This window comes from Clinocottus analis, unplaced genomic scaffold (genome assembly GCF_023055335.1).
Source record: "Clinocottus analis isolate CAN_PGR_092001 unplaced genomic scaffold, fCliAna1.0.p SCAF_17, whole genome shotgun sequence".
Classification (NCBI taxonomy): Eukaryota; Metazoa; Chordata; class Actinopteri; order Perciformes; family Cottidae; genus Clinocottus; species Clinocottus analis.
In genome coordinates this window covers 7,199,127-7,223,994 of record NW_027175898.1, presented here as the reverse complement: position 1 = coordinate 7,223,994, position 24,868 = coordinate 7,199,127, and the positions used below count along the sequence as shown (strand labels likewise).

Genomic DNA, 24,868 nt, shown 5'->3' with positions numbered 1-24,868 from the left:
ATATATATTCATAATCAAGACTGCATTTTTACATTGGAAACAAGCTACGGCCAATCTTTGTTCTGAGGCAACTGAAATGCCCAGTGTGAAAATGTAGATGTTACGACATCCATACTCTGTGGACATTAAGGACTTGCTGTCTTCCATAAAAGTTTAGATCAAGAGTTCATTCTTGATCTTGAAGAAAGCTGTTAGCAAAATGTAGTATGTAATGTTATTATATTTGTTTTGAATTTGTTGTTCAATAATCAAGCACATATACATTTTATAGGCCTATTTGAAATACCTGCAAATACAATGTATAAAATGTAGGTTAAAGTAACACAAATATGGAACAAATAAACAGTATTCATCGTTCTAGTTATTTACAGATCAATGTGCAGTGTTTGTGTAGATGTTTTGCAGGTGTAGACCTCCCTCTGCCACGTGAACTGAAGTGTCCTCATTCTTAGCTTTACTGGGTGAACTGGGAAGTATTGTAATTGCGGTTTTACGAACAAACACATACAATGTTATTTATTCAGGTTCAATATAAATCACTACTTCTATGATCGCGTCAGGTAGTATCGCGAGGTTACCGTTGGCGCGACTGGAGCCGCTTCTTCCCGGTAACAGAAGCGTTTCATTTGAGCTAATGCTAACTGTGAAACCGCCACACATAAACCCGTAAAATTAAGTAAGGGATTTACTTGGTGTCACGTTGACTTAACGTCAGCTCCCAACTAATGTCGGTGTTTGGTTAACCGGTAGCTGACAGCTCTTTTACAGCCCCAGCGCCGAAATGTATGGACGCTAACCATACGATGGATGATGCTAACGCTACCATGATAGCTGGATAGTCGACATTAGCAGTTGTTTGAACACTACCGCTATTTATCCAGAAACAAACATGTCTGCGGAGCCAAGGACAAGCTGGATACTGTCAGGCACCACGTCTGCTTTGATCGTCGCTCTTTACGTGCCCTGTGTGCAGAGAACGGTCCCCGGTGGAGACTCAGGTTGGTGTTAGCCAGCTAGCTCGCGCGCATCTCTGGTCACGTGGCTTTGTTATGTCACCAGTCAGCCAATCATGCGGCGCGTTGTTGGGGCGACCGCAGCTTGTGCAGCTGCAGGGTGCTGTCCGGGGTGCTGCGGGTACTCATGCATACGATTAAAAAACTAACTTTTCCAAGATGCAAAACAAAAGGCGTGCACAGCTTAAACACACAAATACATTGCTTTTGAAATACACATACATACATAGCAGATAACTAAAGATTCAAAACATACACCTGCACCGTTTTCAATCTACTACTGAATGAGGGTTTAAGGCTGAATTAAATGCAGAGTAAATATTGAATGCAGAGTAAACACATTAGATAATGCCTGCTGGACGAACATGTCTGGTAAAGAAAAAAATGTGTAAGGGTGTCTTTGTACCACGTACAATTAGCATAATGACCAAACAACGCAAACATATCCCCATGCCATGAGATTATTCTTCCATAAAGTGTATCCACCTTTGCATTTCTGCATTGTTGTCTTCATTAGTCAGACGACATAACATAGTTTGTATGTATTATAAAGAGTTGTGATAAGATGGATTCTTTCAAATCTAAAAATATTTTAGATGTCATGATCAAACATATTTTAGCCCCAGTGGAGTAACATATGTTTATGCCTTGATAATTATCACAATATTAACTTTGACCATTTGACCCACACACAATCTCCAGCACTGAATCTAAACATGTGCTTTTCATAGTTTCATAGTTTCAAGTTAATTTAACTGTGTCAAAATGCGGTCCCGTTTACATATTTACTAAAATTAGTCTTTAAACAACTTTTACTGTTCTTCACTAGCCATAAGGGGAAAACAAGTAAAGAGCATTATTTCTGATACTGAATGCAAGGCCATGGTAGGTCATATAGACACCATTTGTAATGATAAAGTATTGTTGAAAGCTCTTCCTTATAAACAATTTTGGTCCGTTTGTTTACATATTCTGTGTGTGGAAACATTTGATTTACTGTCTTCTATAACCAGCCTCAACAGTGGTATGATATTTCCCTCAATAGCTTCCTATATTACAGGCCAACAAATTTTTACAACATTCTTGTAATGCAGTTTATGAAGGACTGCCTTGCACAATTACAAACAGTGTTTAGAAGTGATAGCAAGGTTACAAACTTGTAAATGTGGACTTGAGAGCATGAAGGCTGTGCTTGTTAGGTTTGCGCTGCTCTGGCATACACGCTGCCATGGAGGGGAATGCTCATTTTGCAGAATGAAAGCGTGTGAAAAGCTCGGCCAGATATGAGTGAGGAAAGACGAGGAGAGAGCAGGCAATTGGAGCGCTGAGTAGCCCTGCTGGTTGTGCTGCTGCCGAGCGAACGGGGCCTTTGAAAAAATGGCCAGCCCCTTCGCCACAGTGTTTAGGGACCATGCAGGATGCCCGCTCTGATAGTGCCAGCTGAACACCCTTCTGAATTCTCCAGGTCTCCGTCTCTGTGTCCTAATCTCTTTAGGTGTGATGTGCCCTGGAGAGGTTTGAGCACAGCCCCGCGGGTACGCTGTTGTCTAGGAATGTGGAGTGTGGAAATGATGGGGATTATGGAAAGACTGGTGTGGGTGCCCATGCTCCACTATCACAAAGACTCTTGGCACCCATGCTGCTACCCCGTTGAGTCAATATTTTCCCTTTTTTGTATTGGGGCTGCAGAACTGCATCTCTGTGGCACTGAGATGGATGTTTTGGCTCAGTATTAGTTTGAGTTTTTCTGTGTTGAATGGTGTAAAAGTGTGCCACTACGGAGGGTAAATAAGTGAAATGAGAAACTGATGAGGGATGAGAAAGTGTGATGTAAAATGATGGCAGGTAGCTAGCTGGCGGCTCATGCCAGGTGAAATGGAGCTGAGAAAACATTTAAGCTGTGCAGGTGCAGGAGTTCTGACTTCATGGTCCATTAGAGTGATAAGAGTTAGGGCTCCTCATGTGGCAGACATTTAGGCATAATAATTCACTGTATCGGCAAAGTTGCAAAATACGTGATGCAGCCAATGCCATCTGAAACTCAGCCGTTCTTTTCTATAATGGTTGTTGCTGCATTTGGGCACATGTCCTCGCTCTTCAAATGTTTATTTTAAAACATGTAAACTTTTCGATTGAAAATATCCACCTCTACTCGGTTGCTGTTTTTAATGTTTGGTTTAAAAGTAATTGAAAAGACTTTTAGCTTTTTAATGTAATTATGTATTCATTTACTAGGCGTCTTACTTGTGGCTTACATGCTGGTAATAGATTGAGTACCCCGACAGTGCCGATGTAGGAAACGAGGCCACCTCTTAATTGGCTGTATTGGATGGATAAGATGAGTACCCATCTCGTACCAGTAGAGGGAGCTGTCTTGAACCCAAACATTTATCAATGTCATTTAATCTGAACCAAATTTCAATTTCCATGAGTGGGAGATGCAAACATTGGGTGAGAAATCAGTATAATTTGAAACGCTCTGGGTGTATTCTGGCACAAATGGGTTTGTGCCCAGATACATTAAAGCTTCCTCAAATAGCTTTTAGGGGTTTTCTTTTCACTTTGTGCTGCGCCTCACACAGAGCTTGTCAAAAAATTGTGCAACCGGCTCTTATTTTTACAGCTTACCTCATTCTGTGACTGTCACCAACGTTGCCTTTCTGTTTGTGCCCAACGGACTAAACGAGACATTGAGGCATTGGGAGTGTGGGAGCAAGAGAGAGGCACGTAGAGCAGCAGAAGAAAGAGGAAGGAAAAGGACCCTGATGCATGGGGAGGATGGGACTGGAAGCATTATTTTCACATCAGCATATGTGTGTCTTTGTGTGACAGAGCATTGCGAAGGGAGTCTAACGCTGTGTGTGTGTGTGTGTGTGTGTGTGTGTGTGTGTGTGTGTGTGTGTGTGTGTGTCTGCGTGCATGTGCTGGAGACAGGGAGGGAGGCATCAGGGGAGAAGCGAGAGATGAAGAGAATGAGCGCGCCTCTTAGGAAATGTCACACTGGGAAGATTTGTAGGTTTTGATCCTGGCAAATTAATGCAAAACCCCAGTGCAAGTATTTGATTTGGGAAAACTTTGGGGGCAGACTTGTCTCTTAATAATAATTATTGGGTTTACATTAATTTCCTCCCCTATTCTCTTCCACAGGAGAGCTGATCACCACTGCTTGTGAGCTGGGGGTAAGTATTAGCTGTATTGTTTAATCAATTCACTCATTAACTCTTATACGCATTAAGGAAGTTTAATTAAGCATGGGCAGAAAGCAGATTAATTTACTTTCAGTCCACAGGTTTTCTCCTTCTTTTCTATACACTTATTTTACTAAGTTGCAAGTAGAGAATGCTATAATTTGCAACCCGTTTTTCAAATCCAATTAAAGTCAATGGTAAGGCGATGGCTTTTGTAGGCTTTGCCTTATGTACGGTATAAGGCTTATTATATCCACCCCTCTTTTTTGTGTGTGTGTGTAAGCCGCGAAGAATGAACTAAATCGGGTTAACAGTTATAATAAGTTTTATTATTTAATAAAGTTTATTACGCTGCTGTGATCCTTTTAGGGAGGCTGTGTCGGTGTCACTATGCCAGTAATCCTGCCGTTAGTGCTGCAGTCCGTGTGGCCTGCCTGTCTGCCTTTCAGGCCTCCCCAGGGCCTTGCAGTTCGTCCCTGGGCCCCAAGCTGCCGCCCCCCCCTTCTGATCCCAAGAGCTCTAGAGTTCTGCTTCCCCATGCTCCCTGTGGCCTTTGTCCCCCGGCTGTGTCTGTCCATTCCTGTTGGCCACACAGTCCCTCCTCCACAAGCTCATAACTGATGTTACCTACCCGTCTGACACGAACACTTAGTTCACCAAGCTGTCTGCTGTCTGTTTTTCTTTCTTTTATTCTCAACATGGCTTATTCTCTCTTGCTTGACTTCTTCTGACCTTCATGCTCTTTTCCCTGCCCATCTCTCGGGTGTTGTTTCTATGCTTGAATGCAACCAGGAAGCCTTTCCTGGGTCGCAGATGACCAGTGAGGTAGTAGCACTCTCACCTTTCATCTTTGTGCTTATTTGAAGAGCTGCCCTTTCTCCCTGCCTGCATGGCTCATGTTATCAGTGCCAGGGAATGAGTCTGTGTTTAATGACTGAGCCCTTATCTGGGTGGAGGAGACTTAGCGGCTAATTGCTGTGATTGCCGAGATCCCCCAGGCGAGAATGACTGCGGCTTGGAGGTGGTTTGGGGGCTGGGGCTGGCGAGCACCACGTGCTGTACCACGGCCTCTAGGGAGCTGCACTGTCCTTGGGAAGAGGCCAGAGAAAAAGAAGTGAGAAATTGTAGAAAGAGAGGAAGGAGGGGAGGGGGGGGGGGGGGCTCAGTTCGTCAAGCCTGAAGGGATGTGTCCTGCTTTTCTTTTTTATAACTACAGCTCTACAGATCACTACTCCTAGCATCTACCAAGGGCAGAAGAGCAACTAGATTCAGTCAAAGGGGACTCAGTCAAAGGGGACTCGTAAAATTAACACATCCTCACTGCTTCATTCAAGTTTTATGGTCGCCTCCTACGTTATCATTCTGGCTTTTGTGTCCTTGCTTTTTGTCCAGTTCTTTTCATTCCTTATACCGTATTTCTTTTTCAGAATAAGCTACAACTTCTGCACTTTTCCCATATTATCTTGCCATCCACACAAGTGCATCTTGAGTGAGGCATTACCTTGCTGGACTCTTGAAGCTGTGAGTGTGTCTCTTATTGCGTTTTGGGATCAATCTCATACGTTTGGTTCTTAGGTGGCTCATCCTCCAGGATATCCTGTCTTTACCCTCCTTGCTCGCCTGGCTATGTGGCTACTGCCCTCACTCTCTCCAGCCCACAGTGCCAACCTGATGAGCAGCCTGCTGGGGGCTGCAGCTTGTGGTACCCTCTGCATTACAGTCTGCAGGTATGCACAGAAAATATACATTACCAATGCAATTTTCCACATTTTTTTTGTTGTATTTGTGTTATTCCTCTGCATTTTTAAGCAATATGCTTCAGTAAAAATAATGCCCAGGCAGGGTATTTTAAGTTGTCTCAACACGTTTATTAATTGCCGTCTACACACCCTCTAATGTCACACGCTTGTGTGTGTCTTAAATTTAGATCTTGGGAAAGCACAGAGAAGCTTTACCCGTTCAGCGGAGGAAGCTGGCAAACGCTGCACATGCATCAATTTGTAGAGGAAAAAGTCAAACATCCAAAGGAAGTTGTGATAAAAAGAAGACATTTTTTGAGTGGAGGGGGTCTTCAAAACATTCCCTTACTGACGTTTTGCATCTTGATGCTGTCTGGAACAGAGAGTGGTATTTTTGGGTCCTGACAGCGTCGTCCCTGATCCTCTGTTCAGTATTCAGGAGCAGAGCCCAGCCGCACTTCTCCCTCCCACCACCCTGCCCTGCCTGTTTACCCATCAGCCACCCATTGTGAGTGTGCGTGTGTGTGTATGTATATCACAATTATCGTGCCCTCCAACCCCCACCCCGGCATCCCTGTTCTTCTACTCCCCCCCACCAATGCCCAGCGTGCTCCCAATCCTGACATGGCACGATTTCTTATCTCCCCCTTCTTGCCTCCTGGGTCTGAGAGGAACAGGATCACTAACTCTGCTCCTCCCTCTCTCCTCTCTTCAACCATCTCTCCCCTTGCTCAGTCATGAGCACAGTTTACGGTCTCTGCATTGCCATCTATCTACCACCCTGCAGTTTCGCCTGCTGCTGACCCTGTCATGTAAGGAGTATTTTACCCCTTCCCTCTTTGTGTGTGTGTTTATCTCCCATGGTTGGCTGGACTACCTTACATTACCCTTTTGCTGATCTTAGTAATTTTCCCCATCGCATTGTTGGTGGCAGCTTAGTGTCAACATTTTTTCTTTTTGTCACCGTTTATGCAGACTGGGGCATTTCCAAGCATGTCATATACTTGTAATTTACTCTTCCAGAATAGGAATTGTTGAATATGATGTAATTTCGTCCTGCTGTACATCTTGGCAGGCTGTGAGGACCCAGTTAAAGCAGTTGAAAATGGAGATGTGTGTTCCCAGGTGCTCAGCACTGGGCCTACTTCCTGTGTGCTTGGCCCGTGTTGGCTTTGTGGCAGGTGGTCTGGAGTCGATCAGGGTACAGGGTCAGCCCTGCTGCAGCAGGGCAGGGGCTTCAGAGGCAGTGCTCCCCAGGGGACTGGCCCTAAGCCCAGACTGCATCAGTCTTTTCATGTCTGAGAAGCAGTCAGACGAGGGCCCTACGGCTTGTCAGAGGTGAATCAAAACTTGCCAGCTTCAGCCATTCTTCCACGTATAGGGCAGGAAAAGAATAAAGAGAGGACAGCAAGAAAGGGAAGGACCACAGTGCTTCTTCTGGGCTTTTTAATACTGCCACCCTCGTCTTAATACATTTGATGAGTTACCAGTCATTTGTAGGATTGGACTCTGTACTTGGCCAGACATTTCCAGATAGTTATTTGGAGGCCAAAAAATATCCATGCAGTCTGGGTAATATTTGGCGCACAGAGTGCATGTTAACTGCAGCCCTGTTTGTAATCTCTGGGGATTTAGATCCAATTTTGGATTATGGTCAAGTAAAAAGTCATTATGAGGACCTCCAACCCCACCCACTACTCAAAAAGGGATGATGGGTAGTGAGGACTTCAGCCAGAGTACACAGTCACACCATGTAAGCTCTTAAGTATGAACGTATAATCTAAGCTTTCAATTTGAAAAATAAGCATAAAAGGTTTTAGTCATTATCTGCTCAGGGCCTAGTTTGGGATGAGCTTGTGGCTGAGGATCAGCTGGCAGACTCTGCCTGGTGAGGGGTTACTGGAGAGGGCAAAAGATGAAGAGGGTGAAAGAGTGGGGTTTCCGGATGGTCAAGACCTCCCTCTCGGTTCTGGCACAGAGGGCATTGGGTGCTTTGACCATACCGAGGCGACTAGCATAGATTCCATGCCACATCCCTGCAGGGATCCTCTGGCCAGACCTTTCCCTCAGATGAAATGCCAAAACTGACCAGTTGACACCCGTTCGTACCTTCTCCATCCTTGCAGTGATGCCAGTTTGTTGTGTCTTTTCCCAACATAATTAATTCTGATATGTATTTTGTTGTTTTTGCCCCTATGAGGCACTCATAAACTTTTTCACTACTTCTTATTTTTAGGTGTGCCTCAGCTGAGAAGTAGACTTTCCCCCGCAAACAAATCATTGCTTTGTGTGATTATTTTCAGATGGCAAAATGTATTGAAGTTAATACGGGTACTTGAAGGCAGTTCTCTCAAATAGTAAATTGTAAGACCTTGAAATTCATCTGGAGCATACCCAACATGGCAAGCCTTTGATGTATCAATTTAAATTAGTCGGCCAGATTGCCGTGTTTAATGTGGGGGAATGTAAGTTGATAGGCTTGGAAGCCACTTCTCTCTCTTGCATAAGTTTAAATGTAGCACTTAGCCTCCCTTTGATTTGTCAATTACAGTTCTCTTGGCTTGATCATATGGTTTGATGGCCAAATTGCATGTCTTGTTATGTTTTCACACCATGGCCTGACAAGCCTTTGAGGATGGTGGACGTAATGATAATTACTATCGATTGCACTCTGAGGTTCACAGAAAGAAACATTTTTGCCTGTGAAATGCTAAAGGCCTCAGCCACGAGTCTCTGGAGGAATGCACCCTTCATAGCGGGATAATCCAGACAGCTCGGTATTTTGTGCTCTCTCGTTTCAGAGTTTATCTGCTAAAGCTGCTCTGAATCTCTGCTACCTGAGAAGAATCTCTCTCCATTCCCGAGCTTATCCCGAGAAACCAGGAGCAGACACGTTAGCGGGCTGACAGCCATCAGAGCGGAAAAAACAACCTTGCAACGCTCAGTCATCAGCACTTTTTGTTTGATCACGTGATTACATAACGGGTCTGTCGAAACGCACCAAAGGTGCCTCGTCTCCCCTTTCCCTGGCGGCTCTCGAAACAAAAATGCACACCTGCGAGAGGCTCCCCCACCAAGAGCTGGCCCAGGTGGCACAGCTGATACCTTAGCGGACCGGAGGGTGGGCGTGGTGCCATCCCCGGCTCCTTATAAGGACCTTTACCATATGGTCCTGGTGGCGCCTTCCCTCCTCGCTCAGGTGGGTTGTTTTTCCACAGGGGTGGGGTTCCATGTAACTTGTTGGGGTCATGTCAGGAGCAATGTGTGTGGGGAACGTTGTTTTGCAGCCATTGGCCCAGTTTTGTTTTGTTTTCGGAAACAGCTGAGTTGTGTTGGGTCATGTCCTCACCTCTCCCTGCAGGTGGCAGAGATGCCCCTCCCTCTCACATCTGCTGTGGTCAGATACGATCATCGTCCCAAGTGAATAGAGAATACATCCATTCCTATTTCCTGCAGAACATAATTTTACTTTTGTCTATTTAAAAGGCCCAAATCTCTGGACCTTTTGTTCCATTTCTGCTGTATCTCATCCGTCATATTGTAGTCCAACAGACCTCTTTTACTCCCCCATCCTCAGCATGACCAATGGTTCCCCCAGGACTCTTCCTCTAATACAGTTAAACAGATGTCTAATGAAGATGTTATTTCCTCATTACTGGTTATGGGATGGGGATAGAGAGGAGGAGGAGGGAGGAGGGTGAGATAGACAGCAGAATACAGTACCAGTTTAATATTCCTTTCGCCCGTGGGCTCGAGATTGTGTCTGCCTCGGACGTCAATATTACATTCCTCACCCACCACAGGCAGTCTTAATAAGGCACCCGGCACGGAGACGGATCAGACTCGGCAATTACAATTCACCCAGAATTAGTTAATGGAATCTATACAGCAACATTTATGTATCACGGGTGTGTGCCTAATGACTCTGTTGGAAAAAACAGCAATAAAAATGGCATTCAGGGAATTGCATAAACACAGGATTTTTGTAAATTGTTTTTTTCCCTCTTCCTGTAATTTTTGTGTGTTGGGTGGAGATTAAGATGGCATTCTGGAAGAAATTGTCATGTCAGTGGCTGCATTGTTTGAGCAGAATTGTGGTGATTAATTTTACACGCACTTGGAGCACTGGAGCTCCCCTGGAGGAGGGGTGTCTGAGCGGGAGCGCCGGGACCCTTATTTACCCTCCTCTCTGCTCCAGCAGACAGCCTCTTCTCTGCTCTCCGGATGAGGCAGGACGGACGGGGAAGTGCCGGGTTTGGTGACTTGCTGAAAATTAGGCTGTGGCATCACAGACTTAAATGTACAGCTATAAACAAGAATTATAGCCGGGCAATGTCTAAAGAATTATATTATATGTATTACATTTGTCTCAATAATAAAAATCTATTATTTTGGTGATGTTCTTTTGGAAGATAATTTCACACTAAACTATTCACACTAAACATTCATTGGGTATTTTACACAAATAGAAATCAATATCATTATATTGGCAGGAAAGGAATTTTGATATAAATAGTTATGATATAGAAAATGTATGCAACATTTTAGATTAGTCAGTGCAATTAAATATGTTAAACTGTTATGCTCTTCACACAAACATTGAATTATTATTTATATATGATTATGTTAGTCTTTCATTACAATTAGCTTTAAATCATTAACTTAGATGGGCACTGCAGTGATTTAGTGTTGCACTTATGTAAAGGTAGGATTTACAAGAGATGCGTTTGGATACAGAATTGTCAAAATCAAAGCAGCGCGGGCCGAGATATTCTGACATTTAGGCAGGTATAAGTCAAGCCTCCAAAACTGACATCATACATCTGTTTTCACAAGCTGCTAAAATGAAAAAAGACAAAATTATCACATTATCATATGATACAATTCCACTGAAAGACATTTTTGCTCAGCCCTGACCCATACATCGACTGACTTCAAAACACTTTGTGGTGTTTTATTTAGTATTTGGTTTTGTGGTGCATATACATAAAGTATTATTTAAAAGCTTAAATGTGCATATCAATTGCTGCTTGGCTTTGAAATGTCAAAGCAGTGCACCAGACACTTACTGTCACATAATAGCTACTAAGTACCCTGCCTGGTGTCCTTGCCAGAGGGGAGCCCTGGGGTGTTGGCGAGGGCCAGCTGGAAACCTCTGTCTCAGCCCGAGCAGGCCACCTCCTCTCTCGGGTGCTCTACCCTCTTCAGGAATGTGTGATTCTTTTCCAGCGCTGCCTCCCCAAACCACCACTCGGTTAGAGAACAGTGCGGCGCTGATCCGCGATGGCACAGCTGTGGTATTGTCTGTTCCCTAGGGTGGTGTGACAGTGCCTCCATTGGCCAGCTCCATTGTGAAGCCTCAATAGTGCAGAGTGCTGGTGTAGGCTTTTTGTGTGCTGTTATTTAGCACAGACGACTGGTGCTGGCACGCCTCTGGCCCGTACTGTAGAACGGAGGGGTAAATGAGGCAGGTCCCATTTTGACACTTCAAAGTGATTATACTGAGCTTTTGTTGTGCCCTTGAAGGGGGCATTGCTTACCACAGCCTGTTGTATCATTGTCATTCATTAGTTTTCTATTTACCTTTGATCTTTCTGTTTGAACCTGTTTTCAGAATAGTTTTGGCATTCAATATTTTCTATTTCACCATTTTCATTCCTTATGTATGATTTACAGCACATTTTCTCTTTTTTAACAACTCACGTGATTGCCAAGTTTGCGCTTCATTCCCGGCATTAAGCACACAATTTGTCATTGGGCTCATTACCCAAGTGATGACGCAGACATTTTGGCAGGGCGGATGAACTCAGGGTAGAATGGTCTCGTTGTCAGCCATGTTAGTCTTCTGCCACGTCTCAACCGGGCCATTGTCACTGAGCCACAACATTTCAGCACAGCAGCATCCTGCTCCGCATTGAGTTGTGATAACGGGGAACACGGCCACACTGGTGTCAGAATGTGTCCTGCTTTATCCGTGCGCCCTGGGAGCAGCCTGGAGAATGAGCTGTGGAGAGGCGTAGAGGCTGACTGGGACCCAGGTGGTCCCGCGCAGACAGACAGGTCATTTACAGCCTGCACTGTACACACATCACTGGGCTCTTACACACTGACAAGCTCTAACAGAGAGATTTGTCAGGCACTTGGGGAGAATAAAGAAGTTGAGGAGCAGGAATGTGTATGTGTGCATGTTTGTGTGTGTGTCTCTGAAAATGTGACGAGTGCTTCCTGACTATCAGACGAGGCTTCAGAGGCAGGAACATCCTCGCTGTAATAACCTCGTCCGTGGATCCCCATGACTGTCGTGCACCCAGTGGTGCCCCCAAAATCAGCCCCCCTGCTCGGTGTATGAGCTATGGGTTAATTGTCATGCAGGGAGGTAAAAGTGTGGGTGCGGGGGGTCTATGCACCTCAACAAAAGTCCCCATCTGCCCCATCCCGCTTCATCCTTCCTTCAAGTTACAACTAATTCCTGGAGCGGTGCAGCGAGAAAGACGCTGCTATCTCTTATTAAGACCCACTCCTAGACGCCCAATCAACACAGTCCACCCCCTCTTTAAGTGCACACACACACACACACACGCACACATATACATATTCATTCACCAAGCTCGCCTTACAGTGAACACAGAGGAAAAATAGTGAAGGGAAGGAGAGAGAAAACCCAAGAAAAAAGGGGAAGTAGTCAGCAAGCAAGAGTTTTTTTTCTACCCTGCTCTCGCTCTCCTTTTTTTCCTGATTTACCGCGCTTTCCTCAGAAAGCTCCATTGTTCCCCTAGCCTAAGTCTCATCAGGCCTTTTGTGGCTGACTATCACAGCGGCAGGCAGAGAGCTGGAAATGTATAAATGGTATCATGCCTTGTGATTAATGGCGGTGCTTATGAGTCAGGTCTGATAACGGGCCTGCTCTCTACTCAATTTCAGATACCGTTAATGGAATCTGTCTTCTGCGATTGTAATGTGAGAGCGCCTAATTTGCTATGGAGCTTGAAGCTGTCACCGGCAAGGGATTGTGGGGTCATAAGGGACCTGGCAGCCGTTTGGCCTGCAGCTTGTATCTGTGGTGCTGAATAGAGCAGCTCTCTGCCTGTCAGTTAGCTGATAGGCTGATGAGGACTCTAAGCCACTCCACACAATGGCGGAAAGGGCCATACTGCCTGACTTCCCTAATTGTCGAGCCTGCTCATATTTCAGAGCCAGCATGCCGAGGACTGGGCTGTTTTTTTTTTTCTCCTCCTTTCTCTTTTTTCCCTTCTCTCTTCTTGAACTTTTTTCTTCCCTTTTCTATATTTCATCCTTTATCCGGCACACTGTCTCACCCCTTTAACGCACACTCCTCGGCACTATTTTTCTTTTCTTTCCCTTCGCCCCGTCATTTGTCGCCCCTCTCTCTCTCTCTCCCCCCTCTGTCTCTCATTTTAGTAAGTGGTGGGTCTTAGCGTATGACAGATTATCCCAAGTTTGCTTCAATTACCGCAAAGGAGATGGAGACAGTACAGGAGAGGAGGAAGGGGAAACTTTTGTGCACACATTATATTTAAGAAGCTGAGGATAAAGTGCTATCTCTACCACGGTGGTTTCTGTGCCCGTCTGCTGGAGATCAACCGGCTGCGAGGAGGGAGTTCTCGTGATATGTGAATGGCCCAATTCACTGGGTGTTTTTCAAGGTCTTGTCCGAGAAGCAAACTTGGGTCAAAGGAAGATTATAACGGGTCCCCAAATTAGTCTGGGGGAAGTGCTGGCTTTTGTAACGGTAAAAAAAAATAAAAATTGGGTGAAGATGCTGACTTTGTTGTTTTGCTTATTGTGTCAGAAAAGTGTAACTTGGATCAAATAAAGTACAAAAAAACACTTAAAAAAGTTCTGTAGCCTTTTAAAAGTGACGAAGATCAACGAAGGCTTTGATTGGTATATTTAAATATTGGGCTCCTGATTACTCAGTTACTGTGTGTAATTTAAAATTACACTTAATGTTTTTTCTGGGTTTGTGGTTTATAGTTCTTTATAACTATGAAGGTGTCTCTTCTCTCGCTGTCAGGTTGGCCGGCCCCGGCCCCGGAGCAGTACTGGCTGGAGGCCTCTTCGCCGTGTCCAGGCTGAGCTGGCAGTGGTCCATGGTGGCCGAGGTCTTCACCCTCAACAACCTTTTTGTGGGTCTGCTCTTCTTCTTGACCGCCAGCTTCCACTGTGCTGAAAACGTCACCCAGAGGCGGAAGGTATCTTCCAACCACTTTGTCGTCCCGTCTTTCAGTTTGCTCTGATCACTCCTTAGATGCCGTACTAAAATGCTTGACCTTGTCAGATTGCACACTGGGGAGCGCTATGCTGTGGCTTGGGGCTGTGTAACCAGCACACCCTGGTGCTGTACGTACTGATCATCATTCCCTGGGTCCTTCACCGACTTTACTCTCTCAGGGTAAGTTCTGGGATTTTTTTTTTTTTCCAGAGTTTAAATAGGTATTTAAGAAACCTAAAAACATGCGAGAAAAGGATGATCTTAAACATTCAGTAGGTTTCCCCCGTCTAGTTGCCATCTCATCGATAGTGTTGGCACTTACCATACATACATATATTAAATAGTCGTGTAAAACAAAAATCTAAATCTGAATTTCTTGGGACGCTGCTTTTTTTTTAATGTGGTTCAATTTGACTTTATACGAAAATTGAGAACATTTTTCTCTCAACAATATCAACAGGAACTGACTTTGCGTGGCCTTGTGTCTCTGGGAGCGTGTTTCTTCTCTGGCTTTCTGCCGTACATCTATCTGCCCATCTCCTCCTACCTCAACACAGCCCGCTGGAGCTGGGGGGACCAGACCACGCTGTCAGGCCTGCTAACTCACCTGCTGAGGGCTGAATACGGCACCTTCAGTCTTGTACGTGGTGCTTGATAAAACTACAACTAACACACTATAGATGTTTGAAATGATGTGCCATCAGTTTGTACATGTGCTCTTGTCACCTTTCACCTTGTACAACAATTGTTTTCATTGTATTATTTTTTTGTTTGCAGGCAAAGACAGAGAGCTCTGTAAACCTGACCTCGATGCTAAAGTGAGTCTGCTTGGCCCTTCTGATTATTTTGTCCTTTTTTCCCTTAATTATACACATTTCAAATACTAAACGCAACAATTCATCGCTTATTTTAAATTGAATTGAACTGGTTAATTCGTGAGGGACGTGATATATATATATATATATATATATATATATATATATATATATATATATATATATATATATATATATATATATATATAATATATATATATATATATATATATATATATATATATATATATATATATTATGACATCATCACTTACTATTTGCAGTTGTATACATAGGTCTACAGATGGAGGACCCAACCACTCTTTGTGCTGGGTTTGGTGTTTTCTCCCCAATCTGTTCTGAGAGCCCAGAATCATTTCTGCAGCCCATCTCTCTCTCCCCTCTCTTCTCCCCAGCAGCTTTTGTTCTTCCCATTCCACTCTCTCCCATCAAAGCAGAACTGAACCTGCTTAGAGGGCCAAATCGCTGTGTTCTGTTTCTCCAGCAGTTTGAAATGATCACTCAGCTCTGGTGTTTAAGCGTGACAAGCTGTGATGACAGACACTGCAATAGAGCTGGAGAAATTGTATTTTTCCACTCCGGCAACCCCCTACCTCCTCCACCCGATCCCCTCCCCTGCTCCTTGCTTCCACCACCACCGCAGTCATCCCACTCCTGGTATCTTCCTCCAGCTGACGGGATGTGGGTGCATGTGCGTCTTAAGACCCCCCACTACCAGCCCCCCCTCTGCAAGGCACCCACCCCTTCCCATCACCCCTGCTGCTTGATGGACAAGCACACCTTCAAGATGGGAAAGAGAGGCGAACATGACAGGCATGTCGCACTGGAGACGTAAACCCACTGGAGAAGCTGACACACACACACACCCACAAACACACGCTGGTGAGCACATTCACACATAGTGTACATTGGGAGATATAGAGACTCAATAAGCTGTCAAATAGAGATGGGTATTAAGGAAGAGGCAGGAAACTATCTCTCTGCTCTGAGCAAGCGCTCTGTGACTGACAGGCACTGTGAGGAGAGGATGGGGCAGCGGGGGGTGGGTGACACAATCATTCCTATCTGTCAATCCGATTGGATGAAGGAGCAAACAGTCCAAGGAGTATGTTTTGACAGGGGATGGAGGGCATTTGATAATTAGTGTCCTTGAGTTCAGTAGCAGCGAGTGTAATTGAGCTTGTCTTTGGTGTCCATCATATACTGTAAGTCATATGTATGTTTGTGTGTGTGCAGGGCCCAGTGGAGCCACTGCGTGGAAGACCTTTCATTTCCTGCTCTGCTGCTGGCAGGAATAGGCCTCCTCCTCTCCTCATGGGACAGGTGGGATGAGTGAGACGCCAGCATACAAAACACCAAAATCTGTCAGACACATCCCAGCAGCCACTTCAACCAAAATCTAATCCCCCTGCAGTAAAAGACAGGGAACAAAACCACTGACAAAATGCTGATCTTCGAAAAAGAGAATACAAAAAGCCACTGAGGCACCTAACTGTCAAGATGTCGCAACGCTTCACATTCAAATCAAGAGAGGTTGATGTGTATTCGGGATTTTCAAAAACATGTTTGTGTGTACAAGTAAGTCGCTGCTTGTATTTATCTGTATGTGCAGTGTGATCCAGTAATTCATTAAAGCAGTGCCTTTTCGGGGGTCTTTGGGGTGGAGCTGATAAAGCCGAGCGAAGCCCCGGGCTCTCTGGTGCACTAGCCACCCCCCGCTTCCCCTCTCCTGGGGTGCACTTTGATGAACTTGGCTGCATACACACGCAGATGAAAAAGAGCAAGGTCATTTCATAGGATGCCAAAAGGAAGCCCTGCAAGTTCTAATTTACCTAATGTTTAACTATGGAGTGGATTTTTTTTGGTTTAAAAATCTAGAACCCATCAGATCAATTTGTTGGAAGTAAAACCAAAAGTAACTTTCTCTGGCTTGAAAGTCTCTTTTGGTTCAGATGATGATTTGTTTTTGCCACAAGGGTAACGTGTTTTCTTTTTAGTGCATAAGTACATTTTACAGCTGTACTGTAATGAGTTTGTGATTCAACGTTTGGCACCAGCTCATTATGACTCAGTCTGCATTAGAAAATCAATCATGCACCTCTTAGCGGGAGTATACATTTGCTCTCAGGCTTGTGATCTCACTCAATGCTTTAATGTTTTTATGGACTTATTCAAAACAATTATTTATTTATTTTACAGAGGAAACTGACAATTTAATATGTTCAGCTAGATATGTGAAAATGGCAGTGTAAGAGTGTACAGAACAAAATTCATGAAGTGATGATATATGTTTACTAAACAACTGACTAACTAACTAACCTTTCTTATCCCAGGACGTGCCGCTCGGTGTCCCGGCTGTTTGCTGCCATGCTCGTGGCCTACTCACTGTTTTTTGCTTGGAGAGCCAACCTGGACATCAGCAGACCCTTACTGCTGGGAGTGGTGAGCTACGAGACTCAGTTTGACATCTTCTCTTGAAGCCAAGTTGTTTTTATTGTTTTCAATCACCGTAATTGTCTAAAATGTGTGCTTATACATTGAACTACAGTTTAAATATACGAGAGAGCTATATACAGTAGGCAGTACACCCATCTAGAAATATAAGTGAAAAATAAGTATATTTTGATACTAATCCTGAAATTAGCAAACTACAGGAAACACTGGTGCATGTGTGATTGTTTGTCTGTATTTGCATGTACGCTCACTTCCTGCAGGTTGAGCGTTTCTGGCTGCAGGGTGATGCTGCAGTGTGTGTGCTGGCAGGCCTCGGCTTGAGCCGGACACACACTGAGCTGGAGAGGAGGCTGGGCTGTGGGGGGTTGTGGAAGACCGCAGGCTGGGTCCTCACCGTGGCTCTGCTGGCACATATGGTGCACACCAATCACAGGTGAGCGTGCCACTCAGTTACAGCAACTAACTTCCTGTTGGGTGTGATGAAAACATACATTATTGCCTGTAAATATCAACAATATTACATGTTGTTCAATGAAACAATGACATGATTTTTGTTGGTTTTCATTTTCATTTTGGATGAACAGTGTAGGACACAAAGTCCTTTTACAGTGGCCCTGAGAGCTCAACGCACTGCAAATAGACACAACACAAGCAAGTGATGTAATATCTTCACCAACGTCATTGGAAAATGAGCTAAAATGAACATCTATTTTTGCTTTTTTTTTACATTGTGATCACATTATTCAGATATTATTGCAGATCACAGATTTGCAGGTAACCCAGTCTGTTAGCCTGTTGCTTATTATTAGACTTCCAATTCAAATAATTAAACAAAATAAACACAATTAATGATGAAACAGGTTAACCTGTGCTACCTATGTAATAATTACTTTCAGAAACTGTAATAAGGACAAGCTAAATTAAATTGCCTGATTGTTCTGCTGACATGACTCGTAAAATGATATTAATTTGCTCAATTTGTTTATCAGTTGACAATTAGGTAACCCTATAGCTAATACCAGTAACATAACGCTGCCTAAGTATTAGTTGGAATTGACAGTCTAGTAATAAGCAACAGACTTACTTTCTGTTGTGTGTGAGCTTCTTGCAGTGCTTTTTCTAAATGTTGCGCATTTTTGTGTGTCTTTAAGTTGGCGAATGTTTTCTAAATACTGTGCATGTGTTTACTTGTGTGTTTTCTATGTGCAGTGTGTTGAGCTCTCAGGGCCACCATACCATTTGCTCTTGGGTTGTTTCATTTCAAATCAAATGGAGCCACAAAAACGACTGTCCGTTTTCTGTTCGGGCAAAGACACAAGACAGGTTTTGTACAGCAGTAGAGATTGTGATCACAGCACAACAGTGAACTTGACAAAAGATACACACAAAACACAAAATGGTCACACATAGCTGCATTGTGTTGTCCTCCTTCTGAGCTCCACTAGTGTGTCGAGCTCCTCTTGTTGGTACGGTTTTATTTGGATCTCCTGAAATAAAAACATACGTCAGTTTCTTTGCACTCTGTGTGCATTTATCTATCCCTGTTGCACAATCTACACGCGAGCCAAACGTGTCCCAAGTTACTTTTAAATACTTCTGATGAGTAAAGTTAAAGTGAAATGAAAACTCTCCTCTCATTCTAGTTCCTTCTGAAATCCCCATGCATAAGTTTTCCCTGAGTCAACCTGATTTGTTTCTCTTCTGAGCTTCATACCGCAGGTCTGAACTCCACATGTCAGGTTTTTCTCTGCTCACCCCATGGTAGGGGCTAAAGAGAGGCACGGTTAGCACATAGATTCCACTCACACAGCTCAGTCTGAGATGTTAGCTGTCCGAGAAGGCAGATTACACCGGCGTAGTGCTGGGGAGTGCCAGACAGCCATCACTGAGCGGCTTTGATCAAGGGGAGAGCATGGCCTGTGCTGTCAGACCCATCACACCTGTCTCCCCACGATTAGATAGGCAGCCACAGCACTATGCAGAGGGGAAGGGGCGGGGGCACTGACAACTTACCCTCAGAGCACCTTGAAAGCATACCTACAAACACACACATACACACAGTTGTACACATATCACACACTTCTAAACGGGAGTAAGGATGCATGCAACACCATTTTAATATTCAAGTAAACACAACTTGTGTTTTGATGATATTATACAGTATGATGGTGTGTGTGTGTGTGTGTGTGTGTGTGTGTGTGTGTGTGTGTGTGTGTGTGTGTGTGTGCTGATGATCCCAAGGGAGTGCGATCAGAGCAGGAACAGTGTGGTCGAGAGGTTCGGCAGGGAGCTTCTGGCTTCTGTCCCAACGGACTCAATCATCCTGACGAGAGGAGATCTGCCTGGAAACTCTCTGCGCTATTTGTACTACTGCCAGGGTGTACGGCCCGATGTCCGGCTGGTCGACCAGGAGGTCAGAGCTGTGATTTCTGTCTTTGTCTTTGTCGAAATGTCCTCTGACTTTTGATATTTTGATACAAATCTAAGGTAAGAATTAAGTCATAAGAACTAATAATGTCCACTCAAGCAGTTCAATTAGTATTCCAAACGTAGGGAAACATATAGGAATAGTTACTGGCCAACCAGAAGTATAACATTAATGCATTATGTGTATTGAAATTGAGGGTTCGTGACAAAATTGTATCAGCCTTTTTTGTTGTTAAGTAAGTAAGATATAATTCAGAATTCAGATTTGTATTAAAAATTATATATTTTGCTGAAATTGCAATCGACCTCACAGCAGTAAATGCTTGACATTATACAAAATACAATAAGCAAAATATGTAAAAAACAATGTACTCATTATGTAATCATACGTTTGTATATCTCTTGCAATTATAAACGGCTTTAGTGAAAACAAGAGCCTCCAACATTAGACTCTGAAGTGAGAAAAAAAAACCTTTGATAACCTCAAATGTGCAGTAAAAGCCCCTGAAATAGCCAATAAGTCCTTTTCTTTAAGTGAATTGTACACTGCTAATTATCGGGATACAAAGAATTGAACAGAGTTGGTGGTCCTCTTTCTTCACTCTAGATGATGACATATGCTTGGTATGTGGCCAAGCTGGCGCAGCACCACCCTGGGGTGCACTTTCCTGGCCGCTGGTGGGACCCAGTCCACCCTGAGGAGAAAGACACCTTCAGTCTGGAGCAGTTTCTGTCCCACAACACACAGTGAGTCACTTAGTCACAAGGAGCGAGCCGAGACAGAATAAAAGGGTGGTCCGAACAGATAAATAGAGTGTAAAATGGAGAGAGAGAGTGAATTGGGAAGGCTACAATGGCCCAAATGAACAAGTGGGTGATCTAATGAGGCAGAGATCAGTAGGATGAGTGCAGGGAGAAGATAAATCCGTAAAACTGTTGAGGCCATAAAAGGAGTTTGATGAACTGCAGAAGTCGACTAATCTACTTGATTTGGTTAAACAGTCTCTGGTGGACTCATTGCGGCTCCCTGCTCTCGTCACTCACTCCTCCAAGAGGAATTTAGACACAGGAACTGGCTGGAGACTTGTTAATACCAAGCCCACCAGGGGGCAGTGTTTGCCAGGCCAACATGCCAGTCTCTCAGCGGGGCAACACTGACCTGTTGGATTAGCCATCAAGGCCGAGTCTTTAGAGACTGTAGGGATGCTAGACAATGTTGGGATGGTGAGGAAAGGTTTATCTACGTGGTGTTTCTCTGCCTCGTCACCAGCAGCTACCTGGGGAAAGAGGAGTGTTTACGTGGATAATAATTGAGGAAGTGAGAAAACCTCTTTCGGATGTTTTCTGCAGGAGAGATGTGTTTGCCTGCATTGGGCTATCTGAAGGAGACCCAAGCTGGGAACATAGTTTCTCTCGTTGGCCCCTGGGTGTGTGTGACTACGTGGTGCCAGTTCAGAGGCAGTTTCATCCTGAAAGGTGGGCCCATCGAACCCACAACATCTACAACTGGAGTGAGCCACACAACAGGTGCATACACAAATATACCTGATCATTAATTTGCCTCACAGGTAAGGGTTTCCCCCCGAAGCATCATGTTTTACCTTGTACATTTCTTAAGCCTCTTTAGTAGCTTTAAAGTTGAAGAAAATAGCCTCATTCCAAACTGTTTGATGATACCATCGGGTACCCAATATCGACCTGTTACACCCCTCCAATTAAGTTATATGACGTTAACGCCGAGGGAAATATTCAAACCCAAAAGTCTTTTTTTTTACAGCAGCACCAAGTAGAAATGTTTTTGCTTTGTGCATAACTTTATACATCGCTAAAATTCAGCCTGACACATGTATCTCTGAAAACTCTGGGATCCCGACTTGTTGTAGGTTTGAACACTGCTCAGCTCCACAGAATGAGTTTGTAAAGACTGGCCCAGTGGCAGGGCAGGGTTTTTTTTTTAAAGAGGTTTAATTTGCAGGATGTCATTTCCAGGAAATACAAGAAGAATCCTGATGCAATCTTTTGATGCCACTATATATTCACCCAGAAAGATAACAACGGATGAGTCCTCACCGTGTATCCATTGCCAGCACCTCCTTGCCCCGTTGTCTCTCTGTGGTCTGTTTGATCCCTCTTCCAAAGACTCCACAGAGCTTGCCTCACTGAGGTTGTCCTCTGTTTCCCATGCTGTGATCCAGGTCTTTGTGAATGCAACCAGAGCAAGACATTAGGCCCTCAGCATTCTGAAATGAGACTGGAGATGAAAAATAATGAGTTTCTCATTGCATTTTGTCAATAACTGTGTCAAAAGTGGAATTAGTCAAAGCTCCATATTCTGCTGCTGTTGCCAGCAGCCCTTCATTCACTCAGATATCCACGACTGAATACTGTGACATTATTTCCTGCACCCTCACGACAAGCGTGTCCGCCGATGCCCACAAGCCAAATATTAGCTCGGGAACCCTGCTAAAATATTCTTTTGAAGAAGAGGTCAAGTGTTTACAGTCAACAAAGTGAAAAAGGGAGATGTGGTTTTACTCCATGTCTAATGTGCTCGCTAGTATTGTTGCTCAGTCATTTAATGTTTATGCGGCAAAGATTGATATTTAGTGTATCAAAACCTGCACAGACGAATGGAACAATATATTCACATAAATAATCATTTATAGTTAGTGGAACTGTGCACAAGCCAGAAGCTGTTTACATACAAAATATATTTTACTTTTCATGTGTGAGCAGTTTCCATCCTGCGTCCTGGGAGCGTGTCGCTAATGAGGAGATGTGGCAAGCCAGGTACAGAACACTCTTTTGCAAAAGACATTGGTTTTCCCTTTGAAGAGGTTGTATACTTTAGTGTGCAGATAAAAAGCTGCGTCACGATGCATACCAGCTCGCTAGAACATCTCCATAAACCAGTCTGGTGCGGTAGAGCATCTACATGTACATTCTATTTGGTGGCGGCATCTACATAAATCACTCCATTGCAGTGGTGCGTCTGTGAGTGTGGATCTGCATGGCTCATCCATCCAGCACTTAGCCCTGAGCCTGCGTGCTTTGTTTCAGGATGAAGACGGCTTTCTTTCTGTTTGACCTGGCAGAAAGGATGCAGGGAGAGGGGAAAGCTCGCCTGTTTGAGCTGTCTTACACTGTGAGTCTGACCTCAGCACACACGCAACAACACTCTCATTTACCAGAGTGGGACAGATTTAAGTGCCACACAAGGCAAAGTTTGACATATTTAGGGGCTTTTTTTGTTTTTTGATGTAACATCTGTTGTTGTGTCTGTGTCTATATGTATGTGTGTTTGCTGGACAGCTGTATAAGGAGATTGTGGAGCTCCACTCAGACTACCCTCCAAACTGGGACAAGAACCTTGCCCTGGCCTGCGAGAGGCTGCTGCGATCAGGTCACCGGGGCTACAGTCCAGACAGCCTGCTGACCTGCTGCACCCAGCACTTTAGTCTCTACTTGGAGAAGGAGCCCACAGATCCCCAGGCGCCTGCCATTCGCTCTGCCATTACAGACCTGCTCAAAGAGAGGAACAAGCTCCGCCAGAGCTGGAGGCAAACGCCATAACAAGACCCAGAGAGACCTACATGGAGCCAATGTACCTTTCCTCATGGTTTGGAGGTGCTGCTTCAGAAGGCTAGAATGATGTTTAGTTCAAGTTTGGGCCAAATGGACTTGGCTAAATTGGACTCATGAGTTGGGAGTTTGGAGGAATGGTGATGCAGACAAACTGGGACTTAGTGATCAAGCAGAACTCTGCACAAAGGACAGAGAACTACAACTCAGCAATGCTTCATTTGATGAAGCTTTACAGTTGACCGGAGACAGAGCGTGACTCTAGGAAGCCTCGACTGACCTCAGTCAAACTGTGCACGCCCCCCTTAAAATCACTCATTCGATTGCTTTATCGTTATATCTCGTTCTTTTTTTCCCTCTCCTCTTCTGCTCACACAGCTTTTAACGTGCTGATTATTTTTGCCTCAGCCACTGCTCTACTTCTCTTTTTCTCACATTAGGATGGCAAGGCCGAGATTGAGGGAAAACCAATTTGGGGGCAGAAATGGGGGATTAGAGTGACTGTTTAATCTAGGACAGACTTGTGCTGTACCACACAGTCGTCACTCCGCATAACCAGCAGTACCCACCCACCCCTCTATCCTCACATCAGTCTATCTTAGATGGTCCTGTAAATGTTTAAAAACTAATGGATTCGATGGGTGTATTTTTTCCCTCTCTTGCTTCCTAACGGGAGAGGCCGTAATCCCTCGTGGATTTATATGAAATGTCACAATGCCAGGGACCCTTTTAGAGGTGCATATCTGTGTGTTGATGTGTGTTTGCATGTTGATAACTCGTGTGAACACGAAGAAATCTCCACCCAAGCCTTTTCCCTAAAAAAACTGCATTTAAACTGATCAGCACACTAAAAAGCAAATTATGTTCATCATCATACAAGCACAAAAATCATGAAAACTCTTAGGACACGTGAGGACGAGCAAGGCCATCAGGCCATCAGACCATCAGCTCCACAACTCACAGGACTTTTAGCCCTGAAAGGTTGTTGCAGAGACAACGTATCGTGCAAACACAGCGAGTGGACTAGAGTCACTTGTCTTTGGAGGGTTTTCAGTGTCCAAGACCTCAGTTACACGCTGTTTTTGTAAATGCTGGTGCTGCACCTCTCGGCCATGACACGTGTTGCACAGGGGTGAAACCAGTCCATCGCTATACGAGTCATAAAACACTGCTGGGGGAGCCTGCTGACACCACTAGAAAGCGTAGGACAGAATAAAGTACTTTTCTCAGAATGTAATCTTCCCTCTCTGTTCGCAGGCCTGGTTAGCGACTGTCAGCTGGCTGGATGATGAGATTCAACCTGCTGTAGCGCAGATGGTTTGGTTTCTCATAAAAAGAAGGAAATCTGTCTGTCTCTACTTTTCTAAATATTTCAATAAAGATTCTGTATATTTTA

The 24,868-nt window shown here is 44.3% G+C and overlaps 1 protein-coding gene across 1 annotated transcript; it reads left to right on the top strand.

Annotated features, from left to right (window-relative positions):
- Positions 1 to 612: 612 nt before the first annotated feature.
- tmem260 (transmembrane protein 260) lies at positions 613 to 24,868 on the top strand. Its single transcript, XM_068580940.1, has 16 exons — positions 613 to 998; positions 4,161 to 4,192; positions 5,777 to 5,928; positions 13,976 to 14,153; positions 14,240 to 14,353; positions 14,634 to 14,813; positions 14,951 to 14,991; positions 16,246 to 16,332; positions 17,343 to 17,451; positions 17,724 to 17,896; positions 19,705 to 19,876; positions 20,498 to 20,637; positions 21,241 to 21,417; positions 22,627 to 22,680; positions 22,951 to 23,035; positions 23,203 to 24,868. The coding sequence occupies exons 1-16, from the start codon at positions 890 to 892 to the stop codon at positions 23,461 to 23,463; spliced, it is 2,064 nt and encodes a 687-aa protein (XP_068437041.1). The 5' UTR covers positions 613 to 889; the 3' UTR covers positions 23,464 to 24,868.